At 45.9% G+C, this 27,467-nt stretch overlaps 1 protein-coding gene across 4 annotated transcripts in view; it reads right to left on the bottom strand.

Annotated features, from left to right (window-relative positions):
• NRP2 (neuropilin 2) overlaps nucleotides 1–27,467 on the bottom strand; it is a 120,174-nt gene that overhangs the window by 79,511 nt on the left and 13,196 nt on the right. For all 4 annotated transcript variants that reach the window (XM_019975603.2, XM_019975610.2, XM_019975618.2 and 1 more), the window contains exons 2-3: nucleotides 25,068–25,245; nucleotides 5,693–5,874 (exon numbers count right to left, since the gene is read on the bottom strand). In XM_019975603.2, coding sequence (XP_019831162.2) covers nucleotides 5,693–5,874; nucleotides 25,068–25,245 — 360 coding nt within the window. The remainder of the gene's footprint in view (nucleotides 1–5,692; nucleotides 5,875–25,067; nucleotides 25,246–27,467) is intronic.

Here is a 27,467-nt window from a genome sequence, read left to right as displayed (position 1 = left end):
ATGTTCTGATTTTAAAATTTAAAAAGGGAGCAGGATTTATGAGGAGAATAACAGGCACTTTAAGCATGAAGGAAAAAAACAGAGAAATACTAGATAAACCAGGTGTTTACTGGCAGGAAGTGTTCTCTGGGGATCCCACTGAAATATAACTGTGTGATGTCAATACGCTGATCCTAGCCCGCAGCTATGTCTTTATCCGTGGCTCCTGCTGCAGCCCCTCTGCGAGTCTTTTTATTGATGACGGCTATCTGGAAAGCGGCAAACGTCTGACTTGGAAAAGGTGCCATGCAAATAATCGGGGGGGGGGGGGGGAACTTTCTTTAGCATCAGACAGGAAGTTCCAATATCCCTACCCACCTGTCCATCACCTCTGCCCTTCCAGCCAGCACTGTGCCTTGGCAGGGTGGGAACCCGGCACACCTGGGGTGAGAGTTAATCTTTTCAGGATTCTTCTCAGCCTCTCTAATGTGGCATCCCAGAAGCTCTGCACTGCATCATTCAGAGGCAAGCTGGTCCATGGGGCAGCAAGGCCAGGAGGCAGCAGCTGAGATGACCTCTCCCCCAGTTTGTTTACCACGGTATTCCCAGCTTTGTTTACCATCAGGACCCCAGCTTCTGAGGGCCTCCTCAGTGGTTCAGGATGAGGCAGTTTAGGAAAGCCAAGCCAGCTGGCAGGGCTTCAGGGGGCAGAGAGGAATTTTCAAAAGGTTAGCATTTATGGCTGCTGGGCCACTTAGCCAGAGGAAATTAACTCTATTCACAAGTTGCTTCCAGAACTAGGAAAGGCCTCCTGACAGTCCCTCCTGGAGTTTGCCTATTGTCATTCCTCTCCAAGGCTAGGGGAATCCCCACCCCCCGGGCGTGGGAATTTATAGAGGAATCTTTCTTTGGTCCCTGTCATCCATAAGGGACACAAAGGAGACTTAGAAAGCCCCAGGAGGCCTGGAGAACGTAAGATCCTAAAGTGCCCACAGTTTCCAAGGTTCTGTGGTCCTGTAATGGACTGGAGAGAATTTTTCAATATGGCTATATGTGTGTGTGTGTGTGTGTGTGTGTGTTCTGAGTCGTGTCCAGCTCTGCGACTCCATGGACTAGCCCATCAGGCTCCTCTGTCCATGGAATTTTCTAGACAAGAATACTAGAGTGGGTTGCCATTTTCTACTCCTGGGGATCTTAGGGGTTGAACCCGCATCTCTTGTGTCTCCTGCATTGGCAGGCAGATTCTTTACTGCTGAGCCACTTGGAAAGCATGGGTGTATCCTATGGCTGAAACTCCAATACTTTGGCCACCTGATGCGAAGAGCCAACTCATTGGAAAAGACCCTGATGCTGGGGAAGATTGAAGGCAAAAGGAGAAGGGAGAGGCAGAGGATGAGATGGTTAGATAGCATCACTGACTCAACAAACATGAATCTGAGCAAACCTCGGGAGACTGTGAAGGACAGGGAAGCCTGGTGTGCTGCAGTCCATGCAGTTGAAAAGAGTCGGACATGACTTAGCGACTGAACAACATCAACAAATCCTGTGGCTTATTTTGAATGAGGGAGAAAAACAGTTTTATCCTCTTTATGCAGAAAAATCAAGCCTGTCCATTACAATCGTTTATCCATTTATAATGGCGCCATCTTGCTGTTTGGACTATGGTCATTGTCAGAAAGTAGGCAGCCGAATATCGAATGTGGGGAAGAGATCTCAGGAAAGGTGACTATTCCTGGGGCAAGAGTTGAGTCTTGCAGATACCTACCTAAACCAAGATGTTTTTCTGCAATGTGCTAAATGAATTAAAAATTAAGAAAATAGCTCAGTCAACAGATACTCAAGTTCATGCAATGGTAAGATTGTCCATAGTAGCTAGGGGATTTTGCTACCGTGAATGATTTCATACCAAAGGACTCTGGTATGAAAAATGCCCATCCTGTGGTTTTTCACTGTAAATTGTATAATAACTCTGCAAGCGGAAGAAGAACCTGCAAGCACAAGGCTGTTGAAAACATGGTGCATTTATCCAAAATTGAGCTGGGTCTAACCACAAAAGGTAAATCTAGTTCTTCAATTGAAGAAGTGGGAGTAGGGGGCACCCCAGGTTTTCTCCGTTTGTGGATAAAGTGAGATTTCAGTTTCTAAAATTTCACTGGGCCCCAGGAAAGAAAACTCGATCTTGTACTTTGGTCAGAAGACAATCAGGAAACAAACATACAAAAACCCCATGTTTTCCAGTGATTCCATTTCCGATGTTACTTTTTAAATTATTTTAAAATTCCTTTCTCTGTTATGCTTATGATTTGGTGATTTGGGATCACCCTTTTGTATGTGGACATACGTACACTCTTTCATAAACCACTTCATTCAGGGCAGACATGAATCTCCCCCTCCAGCCTCTTGGTCCCATCTGTACTGAATCGTAGGTTTATTTCTGTGGGTATAACTCTGCAGCAGAGCCCTGCCTGGGTGATGTGCGGTTGAAGGCTTCCTGAGTCCTCGGCACAGTTGTGTATCTGTGTTTATACTTCCCCCTTCTCTCTCTTTATGAATCTGACTAGCAAACACAACTGTGTTTGTTTGGATTTCCTCAGCATGTTCATGCGTTTCTTTCATGTTCTGTGGATGACATAACTTTGTGTATTTTCTCTCAGGGCTCCAACAGTGGAGATCTGGGTGAGGGACCTGGAAGAACGCTCATCTTCCTAAACTTCTCAGTTTTGAATTTGACACAGCCGCCCCCCCACCCCTGCACCTGTGTGTGCCTTATTGAGGATAAGTTGCTCTTTCCAATGGGCATGATAGCACGTGTGAATGGCTCCAGGGCCACTGGGCTCTCACTTTCTTTCTTACAATCCCCAGAAGAATGATTGCTATTGGCAGGGCTGTTATCTCCTGTTGTTGCATTAATCTCTTTCTTCCTTCCTAGGCAATCCCCATCCTTAAAGTAGACTGTCCCAATTCCCCATGCCCAAGTCACCTGCTTGGCTGCCTCTTTTGTTTCTAGGCAGTCCACAGATTTGCTGCCTCATTCAAAATCCTACATCAGCCTACCCTCAAAACAGTAATGCTGAGTTATGATGAGCTCTGTGTATTTTGTCTTTTAATATCGACCCTTCAAATTTGCATGATGGATAGAACTAACGGGGGCTTCCCTGGTGGCTCTGTGGTAAAGAATCTGCCTGTAATGCAGAAAACAGGTTTGATCCCTGGATCAGGAAGATCTCCTGGAGGAGGGCATGGCAACCCACGCGAGTATCCTTGCCTGGAGAATCCTATGGACTGAGGAGCCTGGAGGACTATAGTCCATAGGGTCACAAAGAATTGGACCCAACTGAATACCTTAGCAGGCAGGCAGGCATAGAGCTAATATTCACGTTTTTATGTTGATTTCTGGAGAATGCGGTACTGTCCTTTGTGAAATACTAAGTTGGGAAGTATGAAATATATTTGAGCTGTAATGGTCCTCCCCATTCTTGTTCTGACTTCTGGTGGCCAGCTCTCTGGAAGCCTTTGCTTGGAGCAGCTTTCATGGTCAACCCAGTAGGGCTGAGTGGCAGCTTTAGCACTGGGGACCTAGTTATCTAAAGGAATTCCCAGATTCCCCGCTGTCCAAGCCACTTGATGGCTTCCTCATTTTCATATCCAGAGCACGTTCTTCTTTGAAATTAATTTTTATTGGAGCATAGTTGCTTTACAATGTGTGTTAGTTTCTATTGTACAGCAAAATGAATCAGCCATACATACACACATATCCCCTCCGTTTTGGACTGCCATCCCATTCAGATCACCACAGTGCATTAAGTACAAATCCACAGCATGTTACATATGTGTGCTAAGTCACTTCAGTCGTGTGTGACTATGTACGACCCCACGGACTGTAGCCTGCCAGGCTCCTCTGCCCATGGGATGCTCCAGGCAAGAATACTGGAGCGGGTTGCCATGCCCTCCTCCAGGGGATCTTTCCCGTCAGGGACTGAACCCGTGTCTCCAGCATTGGCAGGAGGGCTCCTGCCTAGCAGGAACTAGCGCCACCTAGGAAGCGTCCATAGCATGTTAATCATAACTTGATCCTTACTCTGCCTCATATTATAGTTTATACCTTTCAAGTTACGTATCTATTTACACATAGTCATTCAATAACATCAACTATGCACCTGTTATGTGCTGTCTCCCCCACCAGAAGAGCACCAACACCCATTTCCTTCCTTCTCTCTTCCATCTCCCCATTGCTCCCCAGCAGATGATGGTATAATGAGCGGTCCATCGTTGCTGGGGGCACTAACTAATCTGGATCTCGCATAGGACTCAACGGAATGTGGATAAGCCTATCTGCCAGTCTTGGGCCAGTCCCTAGCCGCCCGACGCACAGATCGTCAGTCCCCATGACATCAAGTACTCAGGAGCATGACCACCCATGGCAGATGGACCTTCTCAGGACTCGTGCTCTGGGACAGTCCCAGCTCCCACTCTGGCTCCACACAGTTCCTTCAGCTCCACCCCTTTACTGGATCCTACGATCTTGTTCTCAGGCAGACAAATCGGGCAAATATTTAGACAGAGTGGATATAAAAAGTGCTTTCAGCAGCTACCACTTCCTTTCAAGAATTGTTTGGCGAAAAAGAAAATATATATGAATAGTTCCCCTCACACTGAACTCAACAGGCGCCGGGCTTTGGGCTCCCTGATGACAAGGCTGACAGCTTCCCCTTTCAGCAGACTCTGCCCACGAGTTGTAAAACGTGGGCTGCTGGAGAGGGAAACACAGTCCTGGATGGGGCAGGAGCCCCCGAGGTGGGGGGATAGGCAGGGGGGAGGGGAGAACTGGAGGACAGGCTTCACTTAGCCTCAAGTTAATGAGCTCACACATCGGAGGGAAGGATACGCTGCTCTGAGCGCTTCCGTGGAGATGCTGAACTAGCGTCTTGTGAATCAAAGTTGTCTCGACTCTAGGGAGAATAAGCATTAGCCCATATTCTCAGGGTCTAAAAGTAATCTAAGGGGGACCTAATGGAAAGCAAGCAGTCAACTTAAAAGTTCTCTGCTTCTCCTTCTTCTATCTTTTTCAGGGAGTCAGCTTCTTTGCCACTTAGGAAGTGGGGGTTCAATGGTTAGACGTGATACAGTGGATCAGCAGGGGGAATTTCTAGGAGTCATATTTGTATCTAAAATTACTGCACGATCCCATTGGTGGTGGGGTCACAGTTAAGATTTTTAGGGACTCCAAACACTGAAAAGATTATGTCCTTCCTCCCCATGTGGTTCTAAAGAAAGGCTATTAAATTATGAAGTAATTTGGAGGAAGTTCAACCAAGTTTTGCTTTCACCATGATTACTGCATTAAACACACACACACACACACACACACACATATCAGATTTTTTCCAAATGTGTTTTTCTATATAATAGATGTCCCTACTCTTTTGTTGTCGCAATCACCCAAACACTAACCCTGCAGTTTGCCCTCTTAAATTGGCTGGAAACTTAAATGGGCTTTTCAACTTAGACAGTCTCCAGGCTCACCTTGAACACTCTTCCCTCCATCAACTCTCTCAGGCTGGATAAAACTGGAACCCTGACCACGTAGGTCAACCCACTGGGCTTCATCTATGAACACATAACTATCAGGCAGATCCGATACACAGTGCCTGGTGGCCAAACACAGCTGGCGATGGCGGAGTCCCTGCTTGCCCCAACTCACGACCACACTGACCTGTCTTGAAGATCTCATAGCGCAGGGAGAAGCCTGCCCCCTGCCGGGCGTAGTCGGAGGTGAACTTGATGTAGAGGACCGAGCCCGAGGAGATTATGGTGGGTGGGGCGATGTTTCCACAGTGCTTTCCCAGGAGATCTGCGGATTCGCTGTCCCCATCTCGAATCTCAATGAAGTCATACCTGGGTGCAGACAGCATAAAGGGGCACATATGAAAAAAGATCACTGCTAGGAGATGAAATGGACTACTCTCTCCCTCCAGCTCAGGTGCTCTCCATCCACTTCTAGATATTAAGGTGTTCTGGATGGATAAACAAAGGGCACTTAGGTTTACTTGTAGAGACTGGCAAACACAGATACAGGAAGTTGCTTTACTAAAGCCACAGAGAATGAGCACCTCTGTGCATGACTAGACCTTAAGGCCTTATCTCTTGCTCACATAAGGGCAGTAGCGTCATTCCATCAAATGTCTCATTTTTTTTTCTCCATTCGGTAGCACCATTTTTATTTTCATCGTGATCTATCTGAATCTTAGTCTTTTCTTCTTGGCTCTGTGTCTCTGCATGTTACTTAACCCCTGTGAGCATCAATTACTTCATCTATAAGATGCGGATAAAGATATCCACTTCAGGGGACTGGGACACAGATGGAATGAAAAAAATGTAAGGAAGGGCTGGGCACCGAGTCAGGCACATGGGGGATGTTTCAGAGATTTTTATTTTTTATTTTTTTGCCTCTTTTCCAAGTTTCAGTTCTCTCCTGAACTGAAGGGATCAACCCTTCTTTTCTTTAACTGTTAGTAATAAAGACTCCCCAGTCGTGGGCTATCTCCCTCCCTGAGATGACTCTGAGAAGTTCACATCAGCAGTGTCTATCTGGTCAACAACACGTTTTTTTTAAAAGGAATCAGCACCGTATTAGATAAGGCAATAAAAACCTTTTTCCAAAAGCAGGGGGTGAATCCCAGGGGACCCAGCTTCTGTGAGCACATAACTATTAGTCTCAGCAAGAGGCTGAGCGGGCTGCCTTCCTTACCCTGAAGACCTGAGCTCATTTCAAACAGAATCAAAATGGCCCAGGTAGGGGGACACACCTCAAAGACATCCTTGGCTAGGTTCACAGGACTGCACAGGTACTGTGCCATCTTATCTGTACAGATGCATGCTTTCAGCTTCAGCATGTGGTCTGGCAAGCCTCACTGTCCCAAGTCTGTGGTCTTCATCTGGGCTCCTGGGGAACACCCTGTCACAACTGCTGACGTGGAAAATTTCTTCCCTACAAACTCCCTCAAATTGCTGGTCACTGTACCATTATTTAATGAAAGCCATCCATCTCCTTCTCCACGCTGTTTATGTATTTTGCATCAAGCTGTTAAAACAACATGTACAAAATCTCTTCCACTGGGGAAAAGAGAGGGACTGGAAAGGCTACCTTCCCTGGGATGTACCCACCGGCTCCTGCCACACGCACGGGGTCTGGGGGAGCTGGTGGCCTGCAGAAGTGGCCTGTCTGAACCGGAGTGGTCTGAGGCCTCCTTGCAGACCCCGGAAGCCATACTTCAGATGGCTCAGCCACTTCCAAATAAATAGGCCTTCGAAGGGAGTATATGGAGTGGACCAGGGTTAGTTCATTTGTAGACCCCAGAGGGCTGGAATTCTACAGTCAAAAGAATCACAGAAGTTGGTTAGAGTCTGGAGAAGGGAGATGGCAGGGTTTTCCCCCAGGAGCTCCGGAGAGATGGCCACAGATTGGGAAAGGCTGCAGGGGTGGGGAATCTGTTAGGTCTGTGCTTTCAGTGTGGGATATGATGCTGACACTGAAAGTGTGCTTCCTCAGTTCCAAAACATAAGTGAAAAGACAGTTTTTTCTCAAAGGAAATTCCCCCAGACCTTCTGGAAAATCCCTCCTTGCTATTTCCACATCGAGATAAGCACCGCTGGACAGTCACTCTCAGCTGAGTAATGGCAATGCCTTCCTTCGCAGGGTGCACAATGCTGGAGTACAACTGTACCCACTGAGCAGACAGGACCCAGCTTGCCTGGAAGGGCAAGAGCACCCCCACCCCCACCTCATTCCGGAAGGAGGCAGAACCCAGCTCAGCCTTACTAGCTGAGTCACTCAGGCAAGTCACTCAACCTCTCTGAGCCTCAGAAATGGAAAAAATAAGAGCACGATAGGGATACTAGAACCTTCCTTTCAGTTCTTCTGAAATTTAAAGGACACACACAATCTATAGAAAGTGTCTAGGACACGGACTGGCATGAGTGTGGACTTTGTAACTGTTCACAGGGATTTGTTGTGTTTCCAAGCCCATTTCAGAGGGGAAGAGGCTGAGCCATAGAGCAGAAGTGATTCTCCCGAAGAGAGAGAGCCAGTGAATGAGGTGCTGTCTAAGGGGGAATGTGCATCTGCTCATTTTGGAGGGCATTTTGGCAAAAATATGACAAAAGTTAATATATACATATTCTTTAATCCAGCAATCCCACTGCTAGGAATTTTTCCTAGCAAAATAATCAGACAATTGTGCAAAGAAGTATATGCATCTTTGTGTGTGTGTGCATATTTTAAAAAGCATGGAAAACGTGAAAACATGCTTTGTTTATAAAAAGCATGTGTCTAAATGTCTGACAACAGTGGTGGGTAAATCAGTTTTGGACACTGTAGGTATAGGTGTTTTGGTTTTTTTTTTTTTTTGGCCTTTAAGGAAAAATGTCCATGGTATATAATTAAGCTGAAAAACAGTAGATTGTTTTAAAAGTATTCTTTAAAATATATGTAAGTATATAAATTTCCTTGCATATACACACAGAAAAAGCCTGAAAGACTACAGACTAAAATATTAACTGTGATGAAATAAATTGATGGTGGGTAAAATATATTGATGGGGGATAATTTGTAATTTTTTGCTTTCTTCTTTTATATTATCTGAGTTGTTTATAATAAGTCTTCACTTCTTTAAAATACATAAAGATCCTTCTATTAAGAATTTTTTTCCCAAGTAGAAGAGTTGAGAAAAATAACCCAGCTCTCATAATTTTGCAGATAAAAAGTGCCACCATCATGATGACAACCATCATCCATAAGACTTAAATAAGACATAGCTTGTTGGAGCACCTAGAATAGTGTCAGGGACATGGCCCGCACTCAATGAAAATTTTAAAACAATTTTAAAGAGACCATCACATACTCCCAGTCGTTGTGTTGCCAGTTTCTATAAAGGACACAGAGAGGCCCTCACATCCACCTGGCTTGTTCATTAGAAGTGGAGGGTTTTATCTCCAAATCACCCATGACGTCATTTAGGGGATTAACAGAATCAGCAATGAAGCTGAAGTACCCAAAACATGTCATAGCTGCAAACTTGCCTCAATTTACTCAACAGATATATCATCTAAATCCTCTTGGGTAACATGGCTAGCTGTAAATACATCCTCACATATCTACATACACGTTAGTGAAGGGAGGCATTTTTGAAAAAGGTTCACACAAATCAGTCATATACAGCTTCTCTCTGAGCCTGTTATTTAAAAGACCCTCTGGTGAATCCTTTTTTGAAGCAAATAATCAGCCCTTACTTGAACTTCTTAGCAAAACTGGATTTTCCTATCAGGTTTTCTTGAGGGGAAAACAACCCAGAGTTACAATCTGGCAGCTAAAATTCCCCTTCCCTTCAGCGTCTGGGGTTCTGCCCTGTGGACCAACTCCAGCTCACCACCAAGTCTTCTGGCTGGGCTTTTTGTATAAAGGACATACTCCAAATGACATGCTGACTGCACACAGACTGTCTCATTTACCTCCTGTGAGATTGACTCATTTGGGGAAATTTTTTATTATTAGGGATTTGCTACACCTGGAGTAAATCTCTCTAGAAATTTCAGTGTTGTCAGGTTCCTTTATGAAGAGCTAGCAGAGACTTAGGAAGTTGTGGCCTTGGAATAAATATGACTTTGCATCTGGCATCTAATACCCAGCATTTGTTGGTTAAATGAATCTGGGCTGCAAACTCAGAGCTCACCCCAATGGTAGTCAAGTAGGATAACCTGAAAAGCCATTCCTCTTATCCATTTTCTGGAAGGAAACAGACACCAGCTCACAGACATATTAACTATTGTGTTTGCATTTCATTATTCCTAATCTCCCTCAAATGAAAAAATTCCTTTCAAAGCTTTAACACTACCTTTTCAAATTTTATTTATTTATTTACTTTCCTAAGCTGAAGTAGCCATCTCTGTGCCAGTTCTTTTTTTTTTTTTCCCTTCTCCTATCTAAAATGGTTCCCTACGTACCTTTTTACTTTTCTTTTCACAGATTCCGACATCTGCATGTAGAGCATTTGTCTAGAGAATGCTTTCTGTACTTTCTGTCTCAACTTCAAAGTCTTCATTCCTCTCCCCAAACCCACATTTGGGCCATGGGAATGTTGACGGTGGAATTAATTTTAAGAGTCAACAGGAGAGATGTGAAAAAGCATCAGTCTCATCTCTTCTTCTCATCACTAGGCAAACATGAAAGACTTACTTTCCATAACTCTCTCCACGTGTGACGCTGCCCAGCAGGCCACCAAAGGCTGGGTCAGCCGACCAAGTCTGTGCTGGAAAATTCACCACGTGGAGGCCCTTCTCCCAGGGCTGGATGACGTGTGGCTCCATCCAGAGTCTACCTTTGTGGATGCCACACAGAACTGCTTGTGAGGGGATTTCTATGTTGTGGGCAGAGTCCTTAGCTGCTCCAAGGAAGAATGCTGTGTCCATTCTATGGGATTTGTCTATATGGCTGAGCACCTATAGGCCCAAGTCCTGAAGCCATAACCTTTGCCAAGCAGGCGATGCCTCCTCTCATGCTACTTGCATCATGAAATGTCTAAGCCATCACATTTTGTACATGGAAAGTTCTTTCCAGCCCCTGGGCCTTTGCACTTGCTCTTCCCTCTGTCAGCAGTACTCTTTGTTAGCTTTTGCTCTGGCTGGTAACTTCTCATTCTTTTGAGTGCAAATGTCACCTCCTCAGAGAAGCCTGCCCTGACCATCCCATTTCAGCTGGCATGCCCTTATTCTCTACCTCACCTGCTTTCATTGCCTTTATGGCTGTTACCATAATCTGGAAAGGTCTTGTCAATATAGTGTATTTGTTTAGGATATGAGGCCTGCACTAGACAACCAGGACCATGAGGGTGAGAAACTTACCTTTTCACGGATGAATTTATAATATTGGGTTGGCCAAAAGTTCATTTGGGTTTTTCATATGATGGAAAAACGCAAATGAACTTTTGGGCCAACCCCATATTTGCATGGTGCCTGGCACATAGGAGGGCTCACTAACTTTGTGTTGAGTGAATAAATGAATGAGGGAACCTAAGGTTGATGTTACATGTTAAAAAGGATAAACTCTGCTTTCCAAGGGGTTGGATATGTTGGTCTGTTTTCTACTCTGCCTTTGTGTGCCAGCGCACTCACTGAGCTATTCTGGTTGTATCTGGAAACCAAAATGTTGCCTCGTGACTTGAAAACACGAAATATAACATTTTGAGTGGAAGAAACATCTCAAATCATGCTGACAGCATTTTCACTATTAGCAGCAAACAAATCAACTATAATTAAAATGCTGTCAAAGTGATTTGAGATTTTTCTCACACTTTCAAAGTTCCATATTTCATGAGTAGATTATCCAGGCCAGAGAATTTATCACCTCCTGGAGTGCCTTTCTTCTAGGAAGCTCAAAGACATCTACAAACACTGCCTTATTAATCCTTACATTAAAACCTGCAGGGAAAATAGGAAAAAACAACACTGTCATGCACAACTTTCCCAACAAAGAAGCTGCCTGAGATCCTAAGAGGCTGTGGAGCAGGTCTGCATGATGCAAAAGTTTCTAGTCAATTCAGGTCCAAAGCCAGGTCACCTGGTCTCCAGCTCAACTGGGACACTCAGCTTTTCTGTAGAAATTACCTAGCTGTCAGGTTGGGTTTTTTAAGAAGTCTTTTCATTTCCTTGAATTTCCCCCTTTCACTGGTGCCACACACACATTTAAGAAGAAGCTGGCATATCAATGGGAAGAACTCCCACTTACTGAGCATTCCTAATGGGCTAGATCCTCGCTCCATTTATTTACTATTTCCTTTAACCCTCACTTAATACACACCAGACCCTGATATGGTAACTGTCCATTCATAGATGTACAGGGTGAAGCTGAGGGAGGCTAACTGACCTGCCCAAAGTCACAAGATGAGGAAAGGTCAGAGGCAGGCTTGGCCCACGCAGTCCCACTCCAGGGCACATTGACATTGCCTCCATCCTTTGTCCTCTGTGCTGAGGAAAGATCAGAGAGCAGTGGGCATGCCAGATTGCCAGAGCACTACAATATTAGAAGGTGCAGATGCAAAGCACCCTTTGCATCTCAGTTAGAGACTTCACAGAATCTCAGTCTTTTAATTTAGCTGTTTTGTTTAACAATGCCAAATTTAATAGACAAATCACCCACAGAAGCAGGGAGTAGATTTGGAATTCGTGGTTTTGAGTCTCATCAGTAGAAATCCAGCTTCTAAGTGTTCAGATGGGATAACATATTAATTTTTGTAAGTGAAGCATTTTTATAAGCACATATATACCCATATGTCAACATATGGCCCGAGTGAGAAAACAGTACCCTGTGTACTTACATGCTTTTAAGTACCATCTAGAGCATACATTTTTAAGCCCGTGAATTTCCAGTAGGGTCCACAGATGAATTTTAGTAGATTGGGGAACCCCTACAATCATATGCAGAAATGTTGTTGGTTTGGGTATGTGCACATTTTCCTAGGGATGGGGTCTGTGACCAGAGAAAAAAAGTTTCAACTGCATAGAAACATATCTGTCTACAAGGGTGTGTATAGTCTGGGAAATGCATAGTCTGTATGTATACTCTTGTTTTGTGGACAGATTCAGCTAGTTTCTGGCACATGCTAGTGTTATGACTTCAGGCATTTCTTTAAGTCTCAGTTTTTTCATCTATAAAATGGAAATAATAATTTCCCCACCTTGTGGGATTGTTGAAAGGTTCATAAAGGTCTACACAGGCCCAATATAGCACCGGATGCCTTAGAAACTGCCTGAGAGGCACTGGCTATTTTCATTATTACTGTTCTACGCAACAGTGTGGGAGACTTGGGGGAGAGAAGAGTTACACACACATGATGCTCTGGAAACTGAACAGGTGACAATGAAATGAAAAGTCATAACTTTAGGGACTGTCTATGCCACCCAACCTCCGTGCTATAGAGGGTAGTTTCTAAACACCCTCCTCCTGTACAAACCCATCCACAGTGCTTCATCACTTGAGCTGGTGAGAATTCTTTTCAGTCTTGTTTCCCAGCCCAGGCTCTGGAACCAGCCAGCCAGGCTGGGTTCAAAAACCAGCCCCGCTGCCCCTCACATGTGCTGGGTCTTGAACAACTAGGCACTGAACCCCCAGATTTGGTGAGTTAATACATGTCAACAGCTCAGCACAGGGCCAGGCACATAGTAAATGCTCAATAAACAAATGTTAGTTGTTACTGCTGCTGTCATTATTATTATTATCTGTTGTCTAACTTCATATCCCTGTTATGTCTTATCTAACTCCTTTATTATTTGCTATCTAACCCCACGGACTCACACACTGCATCGGTTTGGGTATTTGCCTTGGTGCCGAGTGCCGTTTTAAAACCGGTAGTTGGCACTTTCATTTTCTTCCTTTATTTCTTCCCACCCCAAAACTCTGATATTTTGAGCTTCTTCACAATCCGCTCAGAGCCCAGGTCACCAGGGCTCTTCAGAAGGGAGGAAATCCGACCACCCAGCAAAGGAAGTATGCAAAGAGAACAACCCAAAAGAAACTGGAGGAATTATTGCAAAAAACCTTGAAGGCAAGAAAATGGAAACTACAAATAACATCTATTTATAATTACTGGTTGTTTTTCCGCAGAAACCCAGGGATGAGGGAAAGGGCCTGCCGGTCTCATTGTTTCTGGCAGAGCAGGCTGCCAAGAACGCCTTGCAACGTGAGGAAGGAGGCCGCTCCAGACAGTGTCTGATAAGTCTCACTGCAGATGAACTTTCAGAGAATCAAGGGCGCACGACAAAGCCTGCGGCGTCTCTCCCCTGACCCTCTGGCCTAGCACCCCTCTCTCCACTGACGGACTCCCCAGCAAGCACATTCCTCAGGCCCCAAGGCCACAAATCTGCTCTGTTCCTGGAGACTGGCTTGGATAGGACGTGTTTGTTTATGTAAGGAAGGATTTTCGAGGCAACCAGTGCCAGTGTGAAGTTTAAGGTTTTGGGGCAGGCTGTTTTCAGCATGACTGTTGAGTGTTTCTTTCTGTCTGTCCTTTGCGTCTATAAAATCCTCATCCTCTGCCATCAGCTTAAAAGACCCCATGCTGGCATTGTGTAATAATACCAGAGTAGAAAGTAGGTAAGAGTTGCCCACAGTTCGTCTCCATTCACCAGCAGACTGGGGCTTGGATGGGAAGGTGAACCCCTTCCAATCCCAAGGGCCAAGGGCCAGAGGCTTGCTGAATTGTTCTAAGCTGGCCTGGGTCAACTGCACATGCCTCAGCTTGCCTCATCTCATAAATGGGTATAGGGACGATGTCTCTGTGCCTCTTAGGGCTGACAGGTAGGGGCAGAAGGTAACTGGAACCCACTGAAAGGAAATCAGAGTGCACCATTCCTGGGTCTGGTGTGCAGGCAGCATCCCTGAACTTGGCCGGGTGAATGGTTCCCTCTGGGATGGGTGCTCACTCACCCTGGCTCCCAGCGGGTCTAATTGTGAGAGTGAATCATAACCTTTCCATCTGTCCGAAAAATGGGAGCCTGCTGGGAACGAGGAGTGCTGAGCTCCAGGGAATCTGTCAGCATCAAAAAAATCCTTTATGTTTTTTCCAGGAACCAAGGGAGCTCTCAAAGGTTTTTCTGTCTTCCTTTGCTGGCTTCCAGCCTCCATAACAAAAGTCAGAAAATACAAAACTTGCCTGAAAAATGTGCCATGCGGAAATCCAAGCAGGGGACAGTCTGAGGAGTAGGTGTGACCGGGCAGGCGTGAGAGTGCTGTCTTTGCATTTCATTTACTTGGAGCTTCAGGTTACAGAGCTCAGAGCTTCTTCCTGGCTCCAGGGGCAAACTCGTCACTACTGTGCAAAAAGCACTGGGGTGTGGACATGAGGGGCCTGCACTAATGTCCAGGCAGGAAGGGACAGCTGCCACGCCGGGTTGGAGATTCTGAAAAGAGCATTCGGTGGCCAGTCAGCTGGGACCGCTTCCGCCTCTCAAACCACCACTGGGTAACAGCTTTCTTCGACAACTGTATTCTGAAGGCCCCGTAGCTGCTGGAGCAAAAGCAGGCCTGTCCACTCAGGGCACATTACAGCGCTCGCCTCTCTGCATCACAGAAGCACATCCCTCTATCCTGAAAGAATCAGCTGCCATTTGTGGGGGAGTAGAAGCTGTGAAGTTCAGAATAACGGGTGCTCTTGGCTGAAGGCTCAGTAAGACCGGGAAGAAATATGGCTAGAAAGGTCACCAGCTTCTACAAGAAGGGGAACCAGATTGCAGGAAGTCTCCTCACAGGATGGGAACAGTGTGAGTCAGACCTTGAAGGACCTTTATCCCACAGTCAGAGCAGGCTGTTTGCTGTGTGCATGGAGGAGTTGGCTGGCTGGGGAGATGGCCATCACACTGCAGTGGCCGGTGGGACCCTCACATCTTGGGAGGGAGCATCAGTGTCAGGGATGAGCTGTGGGGGCCACACAAGCATAAGGGCCTTTATGGGCAGTAGGGCAATGGAGATGCCCAGAAGAAGAGTCAGTACCCTAACAGCAGTCTACCCTGAGGCTAGGACTAAATCCTCTATCTGCTTGGACCTCGCTTTCCCAGCAGATAAGACCAAAAAAAATAATAACAATACTTTCCTACCCTCCTACCGCTCTCAAAGGGATGACGCACAGATAAATCACTTTGAACTTTTAGATGAAAGGTGCTCTATAAACCCGAGGTCTCATCAACTGTAATTGTTACGGTAATTATTTTAATGATAATAATGATGATAATGGGTGGAAGGAGTCGGGTGGGACGAAACCTCCTACCTTAAGACAATGGAACCCCCCCATTAAAACCCACATCACGGATTCCTTCTGCTCCTAGTTCTCAACCCTCTCTTTCAAACTGCCAATTCCTGGGCTGAAATATTATTTACTCCTTTCCTTTCCAATAAAACAATTATTTGTTCCACCGTTTTCCCTCTCACTCACTCTCTGGTGTGTCTGGCTTCGCCCTGACAGCTCAGCCATGGACTGTTTACATGTCTCGCTCACCCTCCAAGACTCCGGTTCAGCTCCATTGACACTAAAGGCAGGAGAATTCTCTCTGTGTGAGGAATCAATTACTTCCGCTGACACTCTATTACTAGCCCTCACATCTTCGGATTCCAGATGAAGAGTGAGGTGTGGGGGAATGGCAGGGAATTTGAAGAGGATGGGGCGGGGCTGGAGGGGACAGGGGAGGAGGTGGATGACAAGGAAGCAGAAGGAAACAATTGACTGAGAGTCAGGCCTCTCAGCTTGTATTTAAAGACACAGAAAGATCACTCTCTCCTTGACTGCCCTGTCGGCATCCGGAGGTGAGCAGATGGCAGGAAGAGGCAAAGAAAGGGTATAAGAGAAAAAAAAAAAAAATCCGTGTCCAGGATATCCTAGGAAATCAGAGAGGCCCCAAATACCTAAGCCTTGGGAAAGCAGATGAGAGCTCTGGGCACAAGGGCACAGGTATCCTAAGGCAGCTGAAGCAGGCTTCAAATCCCAGCCCTACCCTTATTATCCGTGTGATCTCTCTGGGCCTCAGTAAAGCCATCTGTTAAATGGGAATAACAGCAGTCCCAGCCCCAGAGGGTTGTTATGAGAGTAAAATATGGCAAGTTCTTGGTGTAGTAGCACCAGGGACCTGTCGAGAGCTCAATATATATTTGCTGTTATTGTCCAACTGACAATCCCTTCATACCACCTATAAACAAAATGGAGTCCCTAATGGGGCAGAGCTAAAAAATTTATAGAGATTGCTGAGATGCTTGGCTACAAAGCCAGGGGAAAAAGCATATAAAAATCATGTGAATTTTCCTTTACTGTGTTAGAGATTTTTGCGGCCCTTCTAAACCTAAGCCTAGCTCACATTTTTTCTTTCTTCTTCTTTGTCAAGTTTTATTTTGAACCAGCTCACATTTTCAGGGATTTTCTTTCTAGGAAAAAAAAAATTTTTATTATGTAAATGAAATACAACCATCTACTCTGTAATCAACTGAGATGAGTTGTGAGGCATAGGTCTTATAATGAAGGACGATTATGGAAGCTCTTTTCTAGAAGGAAAGACAAGGGCACCTAATATATATATATTTTTTCCTGGATGATTTATCCAGGCAGAAGTAGAAGAATGGAATTACAATATCTGCTGAGTTTCTCTTATCCAAAGGTTTCAATCGCCCTGCCACTAAAAAGGACAAAACAAAGTGAATACATTGTTTTTCTAAAGGACTCATGACTACCAGAGAACACATGAATCCCCTTTTAGAAAAATCTAATTTCTCTACTTGGTCTATTTCCTTCTCCTCTTTATCCCCTCCACACCCAGAGTTCCCACTGAATTTCTTAAGACAGACTCTCACCCAGTGTAATTAGATGGGAGAATTACACAGAGTTACATGGGATGAGATTCTGGCCCTCTGGGACCTCTGGGGTTCAGAGAATGTGCCAGGGTTGAGAGGCAGAACAAGTGGGATTGTGTACTAGAAAATCTCTAGTGATTTTCTCAATCAGAAGATAAAAACGCATTGTTAGGAAGGACATCCACAGTGAAGCTTGCATTTTGAGAGTTACGATTGCAACATCGCACATTTAAAAACAAACTGCCAAAAATAACTGCTGTCCCAACTGCTCTTTAACCTTGGTAGGCGGAGGAGAACAATCTGCGGTGTGTTTTCCCACTTCTTCAGCAAGCTCAGTTGCTGGGTGGAGTCGCTGGTCAAGGTTGGTGAGTGTGGGGTCGGCTGCCAGCTGAGCTCCAGTCAGCAGACCGCTCCCGTTTATTGCACCATGTACCTGGAGGGGAATCTGTTTCTGTCATTAGCAGGGTTGTTGCAATACAGACAAGTATTGCTGCTCATGGGCTCCTTGGGGGAATCAGAATATTTCTGAGGTTGGGCAGGCAGTAAATCTGTAATAATGTCATGAGTAATCAACCTGAGGGTCTCTCCTGAGTATAAAATACCCTGTTCAACCACAGAGAACCCACTCTCTGCTTGGATTTCCAGAGGCTCAGGCAGAAACCAGCTGAAGCCACACTTCTAACTGGGCATTGGGCCCTTGTGCCCTCTATTCACAGGAAAGAGAAGTATGTTCAGAGGGAGTCTTGTGTAGGAGTACTCTGTGTACGGAGCTTAATCCAGAGTGTTACCTGGACTTCCCCAGGCCAAATCTCACTTTCAGGCATTAAACTGGGGGCGAGGTCCCTGGATAGAGGATATGAGACTGTAGAAGCTCTGACCTGGGAGAGTGGGATAGCAGAGAGTTCCCATCATCTCTGTCTTTCCTGACCTCAACCCCTCCCTGAGATGCTGGAAGTCATGTGGCCAGGAGATAAAATAAAATAGCACTGCCCAGGAATCTCTTCACTGGGAAGGGGGTTTGTATCAACAAGACACAAAGATGGCCTTTCATTACTCTGGTTCCCTTCTTGTCTGGGACAAGATGCTCTCTGCCCGGGCCACCGGCCATACCCATGCCCCTCCTTTGCCTGGTTAACTTCTTTAGGATCAGTATAGCCATCGCCTCCTCCAAGCAGCCTTCCCTGATCTCCTCAGCCAACTGGATCCCAGGGCTCATATCATACCCCCAATCAGAATCCATGGTGATGGTGGAGACAATAAAGCATGAGAGTAAACAGCTCAGGTTGCAAAAAAGCAGGGTGTTCCAGCTTCAAATCCCCTCTCTGCCACTTTCAAAGAGTGCGACCTTAGGCCAGCTGCTTACTTCTCTGAGCCCAAGTTTCTTCATTTGTCAAATGGGAAGAGTAACAATGACCTCACTGGTTTTTGTGGCCATAGAGGGTAGAGACAAGATACATGTGGTCCATGCCCTTAGAGAACATACATGCTCAGAACACAGGATGACCACACATGAACAAAACGCAAGCAGATCAAGGCAATATGCAATGATTAGGGAGTTCTGAGTAGGAGGCCCTAGAAGAGCTGGAGGAATCTAGGACTCTTAGGGGGAGGGGAGGGTATTACACAGCAGGGAGTGCTGGAGGGGAGAGGGAGGTGAGTCTGAGCCTCTGCCCTCACAGGGTCTGCGGAAGTAAGGTTGTATGTGGTTGTATGTGGAGGATGCTAATTGAGTGCATGTAATCTTCATTGGCTGGGTGGGGTGGGGTCAGATGATTGAAGTCTGGTACGTTCCCTCTGTTTTCTGTAGTCAACTTGTCAACCTAGGAGAATGCTCTCTTTCTAAGACAGCATTCCCTACTTTGGGAAAACAGACACATCTAAGATTTAGAGGGCTCCTCTGGCCACAGATAAACACAAGAACACTTTGTTTACCAAGCACACTTAGCTAGAGGCCAAATATCCCCAAACCTCAAATATCCAGTATGGGGTCGGGGGATGGTTTCAAAAGAAAAGATGGTGAGCAGCTCAACTACTGCTGAGGACCCCATGCGTTGGTGCTCTTGCACTCTGTCCCCAGGAGAGCACCCCAGTCCTTGCTCTGCTACGAGTGAGGCTGACCAAGGCAAACCAGAATGCTGGCCCTGGACTATACTGGCCTGGGACAAAAGCTAGACCCCAGGACTAAAGAGGTCCCAGTGGACACCAAAACCTCTCGAGGCAAAATCCTACCCAAAATAAAAGGGTGAAAACAGATCAGAGGAGAGCATTTAGAAGCGCTATGACAGCAAGCGTATAGATAGCAAAAATGTCACACACTTCCCCAAAGTACAAAGATGCTGACATGGTCGATAATGTATTGTGTATCGACATAAACAGGAGACCGAAATCTTGCAAAGTAGGCATCACTGACACAGTTTTGCAGATGAAGACACTAAGGCCTGCGAAGTGTAAAAGGTCAACAAAAACTATATATAAGTCTATCTGATCTAAACATGACATTACCCAGCCTCTATTGCAAAAAGTCAAGTTTAGAATTAAAAGCCTGAGTCACTGAGAAAAAGTTAACTCACCTTATTATTTGTTCTGTTTCAGAAGACAAGAAAGTGTGGCACATGACATAGAATGTTTTCAATCAGAGATCTTTCTAAAGAGGAACGTTTGGAGCTTTAAAGCAGGATGTTTTAGAATCTGGAAATTTCAGTGTGGCATGGTAAAGGAGATCTCTTTTGCTGAGCACACACATACAATTATTAGTGTGGGTTTGGGTATGGGTTTTTCAGCCTAAGTATTCTCTCAAGTCTTCCTAGTGGTTTTTGTACTTTCTGAAGTGTGTTTTTCAAGACACCATCTGGAAATAACCAGTTCTTAAAAGGACCAGGGGCTTCCCTGGTGGCTCAGATGGTAACGAATCCGCCTGCAATGGGGGAGACCTGGGTTTGATCCCTGGGTTGGGAAGATTCCCTGGGGGAGGCATGGCAACCCACTCTAGCATTCTTGCCTGAAGAATCTTCATGAACAGAGGAGCCTGGCAGGCCACAGTCCATAGGGTCACAAAGAGTCAGACACGACTGAGTGACTAAGCACAGCACAAATGGACCTAGATTCTTGGTTCTGGCTTCATTTGGGCCTCCACCAGGCCTGTGCAAGTGCTCGTGAATAAGCTTTGTATCATACACAGGTGGGGGTTTTCAAGAATACATCTATTTCAGATCTCAGAAAGGGAAAGAATATTCAAGTTTGCGTGCATGTGTTTCTAAAGCCCTAACATTCAGCTACTTGGCCAATGACTCAAGTGAAAGGCAGTAGCAGGACGTTCTTCCCCACCACAGGGAATGAAGTGGCTTTGCCTTGTTTGCTCAGTCAGCCCTGAGTCCTGCCTTTCCATCTGTCAGCCACCCTGACCTGGCGGGGTCACAGGGGTTTCTGGTTTCTGCTTGCAGTGGGTAACCAGGCCTCAGAGCGGCCTATGGATGCTGGGGGCTTTGATTCCTGAGGATGGCCAGAGGGAGGAGGTGGAGAGTTCACTGCAGACGGGGGCCTTGGATTGCACTGACTCAAGCAAAACCGGGGCTGGTGAGTGAAAGTTTCCAAGCAGACAGCAAGTTTAAATGGAACAAAATTAGCAAGTGACGGTTAGGGGAAAAGGTCTGCCTGTCTGGGGTTTATTCACCAATGGCCTCCGCCTTTAGGTTGTGGATTTCAAGAGATAGAGAGCCAAAAGCTTAGGGGCCAGAGACCAGGCTAATCCTCTCACGGCAGGGCCCACTCCCAGGTCACAGGCCATCTTTGCAGTTAATCCTGCACGAAGGAAGACAGGAAAAACAGAAGACGGCGGGCATGTGACCACTGTCCTTTTTCCACAGGGAGGCTGTTTTTCTGTTTTTTTTTCTGATGTTCTTGCTCAATTCCAGTTTTTTGCAGGGGTATTGCTGCTCTATGCTCTTCTCAGAAGATCTTTGGGAAGTTTTCTCTTGGTGAGTATTTACCCTAAGAACCCTGAATATTCATAGGAAGGACTGATGCTGAAGCTGAAGCTCCAATATTTTGGCCACCTGATATGAAGAGCCAACTCATTGGAAAAGATCCTGATGCTATGAAAGATTGAAGGGAGGAGGAGGAGGGGATGACAGAGGATGAGATGGTTGGATGGCATCACTGACTCGATGGACATGAATTTGAGCACACTCAGGGAGGTAGTGAAGGGCAGGGAAGCCTGGCATGCTGCAGCCCATGCGGTCGCAAAGAGTCGGACATGACTGAGCAACTGAACAACGACAACAAAAGGACCCTGAGAACCAAATCCAGTTAGAAAGGGCGGGGGAGTAAGAGAGGTAAGCACCGGATGAAGCAGCATGACCCCAACAGAGTCTTGCTGACACTTTGGCACTAGGGCAAAGAGACTCCAGAAAGATCTTTTTCTGACCTCCATGAACTTTTTGGTTCAAGCTGGAAGCAAGGAGTGGAGGAGTGGGGAGAAGAACAGGAAGCTACTTGGTATGGATGATAAGCACCAGAAACTTCAGAATAACCTGTAACTTGCCTGCTTCCCCTACTCCAGCTCCAGTCAGAGATACCATCTTGGATCCTCTGCCACCAGTGGCTTCAGAGACCTGTGCTCGCCCCATCCCTGGGGCTGAGTCCTGAGGGGAAATGGTACCCCACAGCCCCAAACAGGGCAGAAGCATATTTCCCTGGCTTTTCCTGCTTCCAACGTGTTTTAAGCCATGCTCACCAGCTCCTGAGTTTTCCCTTCAAAAACCTGGTTTCTCTCTCTGTGCCACTATGCATATACATGAGATGACCTCTCTGCAATTTCCCTGGGAGATTTGCTGGCATAAGCATAACAGATTTTGGCCCTCATCTGAGAGAGGTGCTTAGTCAAATTTCTCTGAGCTCAGACCCAAGCTCTGAGTACAGCATGCTTCAGTTTGTGCCAACCTTCTGTATCCCAGCCAGAGGCACAGGAAGCTTTATACCTTAGAAAGAAGCTCTTCTAACAGAAATTTTTGGTAACATTCACTGGCAGAGAATTGGCAGCCCTGAGATGCTGTGCAAATATATGCAGGCTGTGCATTTAACTTGGACAAAGAGGAACCAATAAGTTCCCCGGTGTCATCCACTGAGTCAAGAGTGGATCTAGGATTAGAACTCCATCTTATGACTCTTCATCACATGAGGCGTCCATCTGGGAAACCCTCGGGTTTTCAACCAAGACTATCTCTTGTTAGGAAAGAACTGTTATGGAGGTGCAAAGACATCCTAGGATGATAACAATGACTCTGCCTCACTGAATCTCCCAATCTAGCTCTGGTTATAGAGAAGCCTTGTCTCCTCCACAAGGAAGTGAGGGCCCAGACTGAGGCCTGTCCTTGGTACACTTCCTGCTAGCTGTGTCCTCTGTCAATTCATCAGTATTCACAGTGCCTTGGTCACAAGGAATGCTCAGACTACTTATTAATCATAAGGGGCCACTGAAAACTCATCAGAGCCATGGCAAGTTCTAGGCACTCATTTAGAGCGAGACATGATCGTTGGTGGGCTTCCCTGGGGGCTCAGTGGTAAAGAATTCATTTGCAATGCAGGTTCAATCCCTGAGTCAGGAAGATCCCCTGGAGAAGGAAATGGTAACCCACCTCCAGTATTTGTGCCAGGATAATCCCATGAACAAAGGAGCCTGGTGGGCTTATAGTCCATGGCGTTGCAAAGAGTCAGACATGACTTAGTAACTTAACAACAACAAGTGATTGTTGGCACATTCTGTGCTTTAGAGAAAACTCTCATTTTTGTTTGAGTGAAGAAAGACTTTAAGGTGGAGCCCACTAGACAAAACAAAGGGCATTCACACTCTTTGACATTATAATACAATGCTGCTCCCCACCTCAGTTTAACTAACAGGGATCTTGATGTTAACATAGCATTTCTTTTTTTGTTTTTGCTTTTTTTCTTGAAATCATCCAAGACTTTTATTCTATATATGATTTTTGTCATAGGCATATATACTGAATAGGGAATAATACCATTCTGAATGGGATTTTATATATGTTTACCTGATAGGAAACTAGAGGGATTACTGCTATAAAATTATAGAAAATGTAGACTAGTTCACAGTCAGTAGGAATTTATATGTGGGTATAACTAGGAAGTTCCCAATGCCAATATTTTATACTTCAATAGCTGGTGGAAAGTAGAACATCTTATTATGTAAGCTTCTGTAGCTACACGTATCCATAGAAAAAAAGAATGCTAAGTTGTGTCTGACTCTTGCGATCCCATGAACTGGTAGCCTACCAGGCTCCTCTGTCAATGGGATCCTCCAGGCACAACACTGGAATGGGTTGCCATTTCCTTACTGTGACCAAAGCAATAAAGAGATAGAGATTACAAAAATTAGAAACTTTGTGAAAAGAAATTCCCTTTGATGAATTTGCTGTATGACTCAGGGAACTGAAACTGGGGCTCAGTAACAACTAGAGGGGTGGGATGGGGAGGGAGGTAGGAGGGAGGTTCAAGTGGGAGGGGACATAGGTAAACCTACGGCTGATTCATGTGGGTGTTTGGTAGAAATTAACACAATACTGTAAAGCAGTTATCCTTCAATTAAAAATTAAAAAAAAAAAAAAAAAGAAATTCCCTTTGACGCTCACATGGAAAGGCTAGGTGGAAGAACTGACGGATTCCCTAGAAGAGGCTAGGAAGACGGCATTTCTAAACCACTCACAGATGTCAGTGTCTGCTTGCTGTCTCCTAAAATCACACACTTTCAAAATGGTAGAACCAATGCTGTGAGCCCAGCTGAGTGACCGGGGGTGACTTACTTAATTTCTCTGGGCTTTGGTTTTCTAATCTACAAAATGGAAGTCATAATGATAATGATACCAACTTCTCAGGACCCTTGTGAGAACTGAATGGATTGATATTTGCAAAGAAATTAGAAGAGTGTTTGTTAAATAAATCCAGAATACCAGCTTCTAACCTGTATAGCACAAATTCTGAGAATCAAGGTGGATCTCAGGCCTACCAGTATAGATTTAGATTTTTAACTCTCTTTCTGTAAGGACCAGCTGCTGCTTCATAAAACAACAGCCTGCCTCTCCATGGCTAGATGCAGAGGAAGTCTCCACTTGGGGACTGGCTACTGTTTTATTAAGGAAGCTGCTGGGGTTCCTTCATGTGGGAACAGCAGTAGAAATGGGGAAATCTCTGGGGGGATGCAGGAGACGTGGATTCAATCCCTGGGTCAGGAAGATCCCCTGGAGAAGGAAATGGCAACCCGTTCCTGTATTATTGCCTGGAAAATTCCATGAACAGAGGAGCCTGGTTGGCCTTGCAAAGAGTCATACACAACTGAGCACACACTCAGTGTGCTGAGGGAAAAGTCACTCCTAAGGTCAAGAGCTGGCATGAGGTAGTCCACCCCCTTCCCCTACGTGGAATTCTCCTCCTCTGCAAGCCTTTGACTTTAGGGTGTATTCTTTATACTCTTCACTCAATAAGTCTCTTACCTCCATTCTATGGGGTCAACTAGGCTTTGATTTCCCCTGAAAGAAATAAACCTCTTGAGGTTCCTCTCTGGGGCCAGGATATACCACTGTTCTGCAGGTCCTGGGGCCAGGGGGTGCTGCCATGAGGTGGCGGGTATGGCAGGAACCTGGGGAGGGGGATGGGAGGGTGTGTCTCATGGATGTACAGGGCACAGGGTGGCGCTTACTTGCAGTCGTGTTTCTCGATTTCGAAGTGAGGGTTGAAGTTGAGGACAATCTTCTGGTTGGGTTCGGGGGCGTAAACAATCCACTCGCAGTTCTGGTGGGATGGATAATCCTGGGGGTAACCTGGGGAGGTGATGTAGCCAGCATCTTTGGAATTCAAACGACCTCCACAGGGTTGGTCTGGAAGAGAAGGCAGACAAGAACTTCAAATACGTTACAGTCTGTTTTTTTCCTCTCCTTGTTTCTCTTCTCTACCAGTGGCTGATTAACACTGTTTTACAGACCTTTTATGGCAGTCCAAAAGACTAACCTACTTACTCATTCAGTGGAAGAGATTATTTCAGCTCATTCTCCCCCCAACTCACCCAGCCACACACACATACAACACACACACTGTCTCCAAAATGAAAATATTCCAGAAGTCATAAATATTTCCAATTACATGGGCTGATATTAAAAAAAAAACAAAAACAAAAACTGTAAACTTAACATGATTCCCTTCCTGTTCCTGTCTCTCCTGCTTGGCTCATCTTCTTCTCCTTCAAACCTTGCATCTCTATCTTTATCTCATAAATCCTTTATGTTATTTGATGGTGTCTCCTAGCCCAGCCCAGCCCAGCCCAGCAGCCAGAAGTAAAGACTCCGGGAACCGACAATAGTGGTTTTGTGGTGCCGACCCACAAGTGAGCCTGTTAACAATTACTTGTGATACGGAGGAAGCATATTCAGTTTTGGGCCAGAATAGGCCCTGGAGGGTGATTTCAGCATTTTTTTTTTTAAGAAAGAAAAAGCAAAACCCCCGAACACTTAATTCCACATGCACCACAAATTTGATTTATTATTTCATTACACACTGAGTGGAAAAATCTGCATTAGGGAATCCACTGGCTCTGATCTCAGAGTTTTGACAAAGGTGCTTTGTGCTGAGTGGACGCCTGTGTTTTCTCTGAGCTTTCTATCCACTGTCCTTCCTGCCTGGTCACCACCAGCAGAGTGTGCTGCTGCTTTGTCCAGGGGGGACCAGCCATTGGCGAGGCAGCTGCAGGGGAGTAACTGCCAACCCCCACCTGCCAGCATGCCCGGCTGGAGGTAAACAGCTTTGTGGGGGCCAGGAGGGAAGCAGGCAATCTTCAAAGGCAGGAAAGGTGGGTGGTGACATTTGATGCATCTTATATTTGGGAGTGAAGTTCTGTCATCCCCAGGAGGGGTTCTTGGGAAATGAGAAAGGGGGGTGCTTAATCCCACAGTAGAACAGAAGACTGGAAGGCACAAGAGACCTAGAAATATTCAGAAGCCTCTCGGAGACCTTCCTAAGATGTGTGCCTCTCTTAGCATCAATCACGATTTAATATCGCCATCTGCATGGAGCAGCACGGGTCCGTCAATTATGCATTCCGGCTCAGCAGCTACCCGACAGGATGGGGGCTTTCTCCTGTGTTCCCTCTTTGAGGAAAGGGTCATGCATTTTTTAACTCTACAGGTGCACTCTCCTCTTCCCCGTGTCGGTTGGTATTACTGTCTTCCAGACCTCTGCTTTAGATTACCAGCCTGACAGGCTTTAAATGCATAAAAGATGGGCATGCTGCACAATGGTGGTTGGGACACACAAATCCACGCAAGTAGCCTTTTAGGCATCGCGCCTCAAGCTCAAACTGTGCCGCAGTCGAGCTGCCCAGAATCTAATGGATTCAGGTTCCATTTCCTACTGGGTGGAAAACAAAAGCAGGCCATTTCCTCTGGTTAGCAGAGACCACATCATCCTCTAAATAATGACCCCTCGCCCTCCCCAGGCCAGGAGGACAATGGGCCCAGCCTTCCCACCCAGATGGAGACGAGGCCAGTGGCGGAGCTGGGTGCCACTCGTCCCCCCTGCAGCAATCCTGCAGGCTTTCCAGGGGTCTACACCACTCAGCCATGCTGGGCACCCAGCGTCTTCCAACAAGGTCAAACTGTGGCCCATTGGGCTTTGCTCACTTGTGGGAAATAGGGCTGAGAGTGGCCCTCTGAGGAAGTGGAGCTGTCCGGATTTAGATCACCAGCTGCCTGGACTAAACTGGCAGGAGAGGAGATTTTCTACTGGGTGCAGCTCCCCTGCCAGCTCTTGTGCTGAAACTACAGCCCTGCTCCTGGCTCACCCCAAACCACACCTTTTAACGCAAAACTCATCACAGGGCATCTGAGCTGAGCTCCTGTTTGGTCATCCAAACTCCCTCCCTCCTTTCAGCATCCCTTCCCTGTTCCCCTCCCATTACTCCTGAAAGAGGAATTTTTCTTCCTCAACTCCCTGCCTCCCAAGTTTAAGCTTTTAGTACTAAGACAGGCACACATAATCAGCAATAAAGACAGGAAACTTCTTCATAAGAAGGTTTTGTTTCTCACCCACATCAGGAGTAATCATTTCC

The sequence above is a fragment of the Bos indicus genome, chromosome 2, assembly GCF_029378745.1.
Source record: "Bos indicus isolate NIAB-ARS_2022 breed Sahiwal x Tharparkar chromosome 2, NIAB-ARS_B.indTharparkar_mat_pri_1.0, whole genome shotgun sequence".
Taxonomy (NCBI): domain Eukaryota; kingdom Metazoa; phylum Chordata; class Mammalia; order Artiodactyla; family Bovidae; genus Bos; species Bos indicus.
The sequence above is the reverse complement of the archived record's forward strand: the minus strand, read 5'-3'. Positions and strand labels throughout refer to the sequence as shown.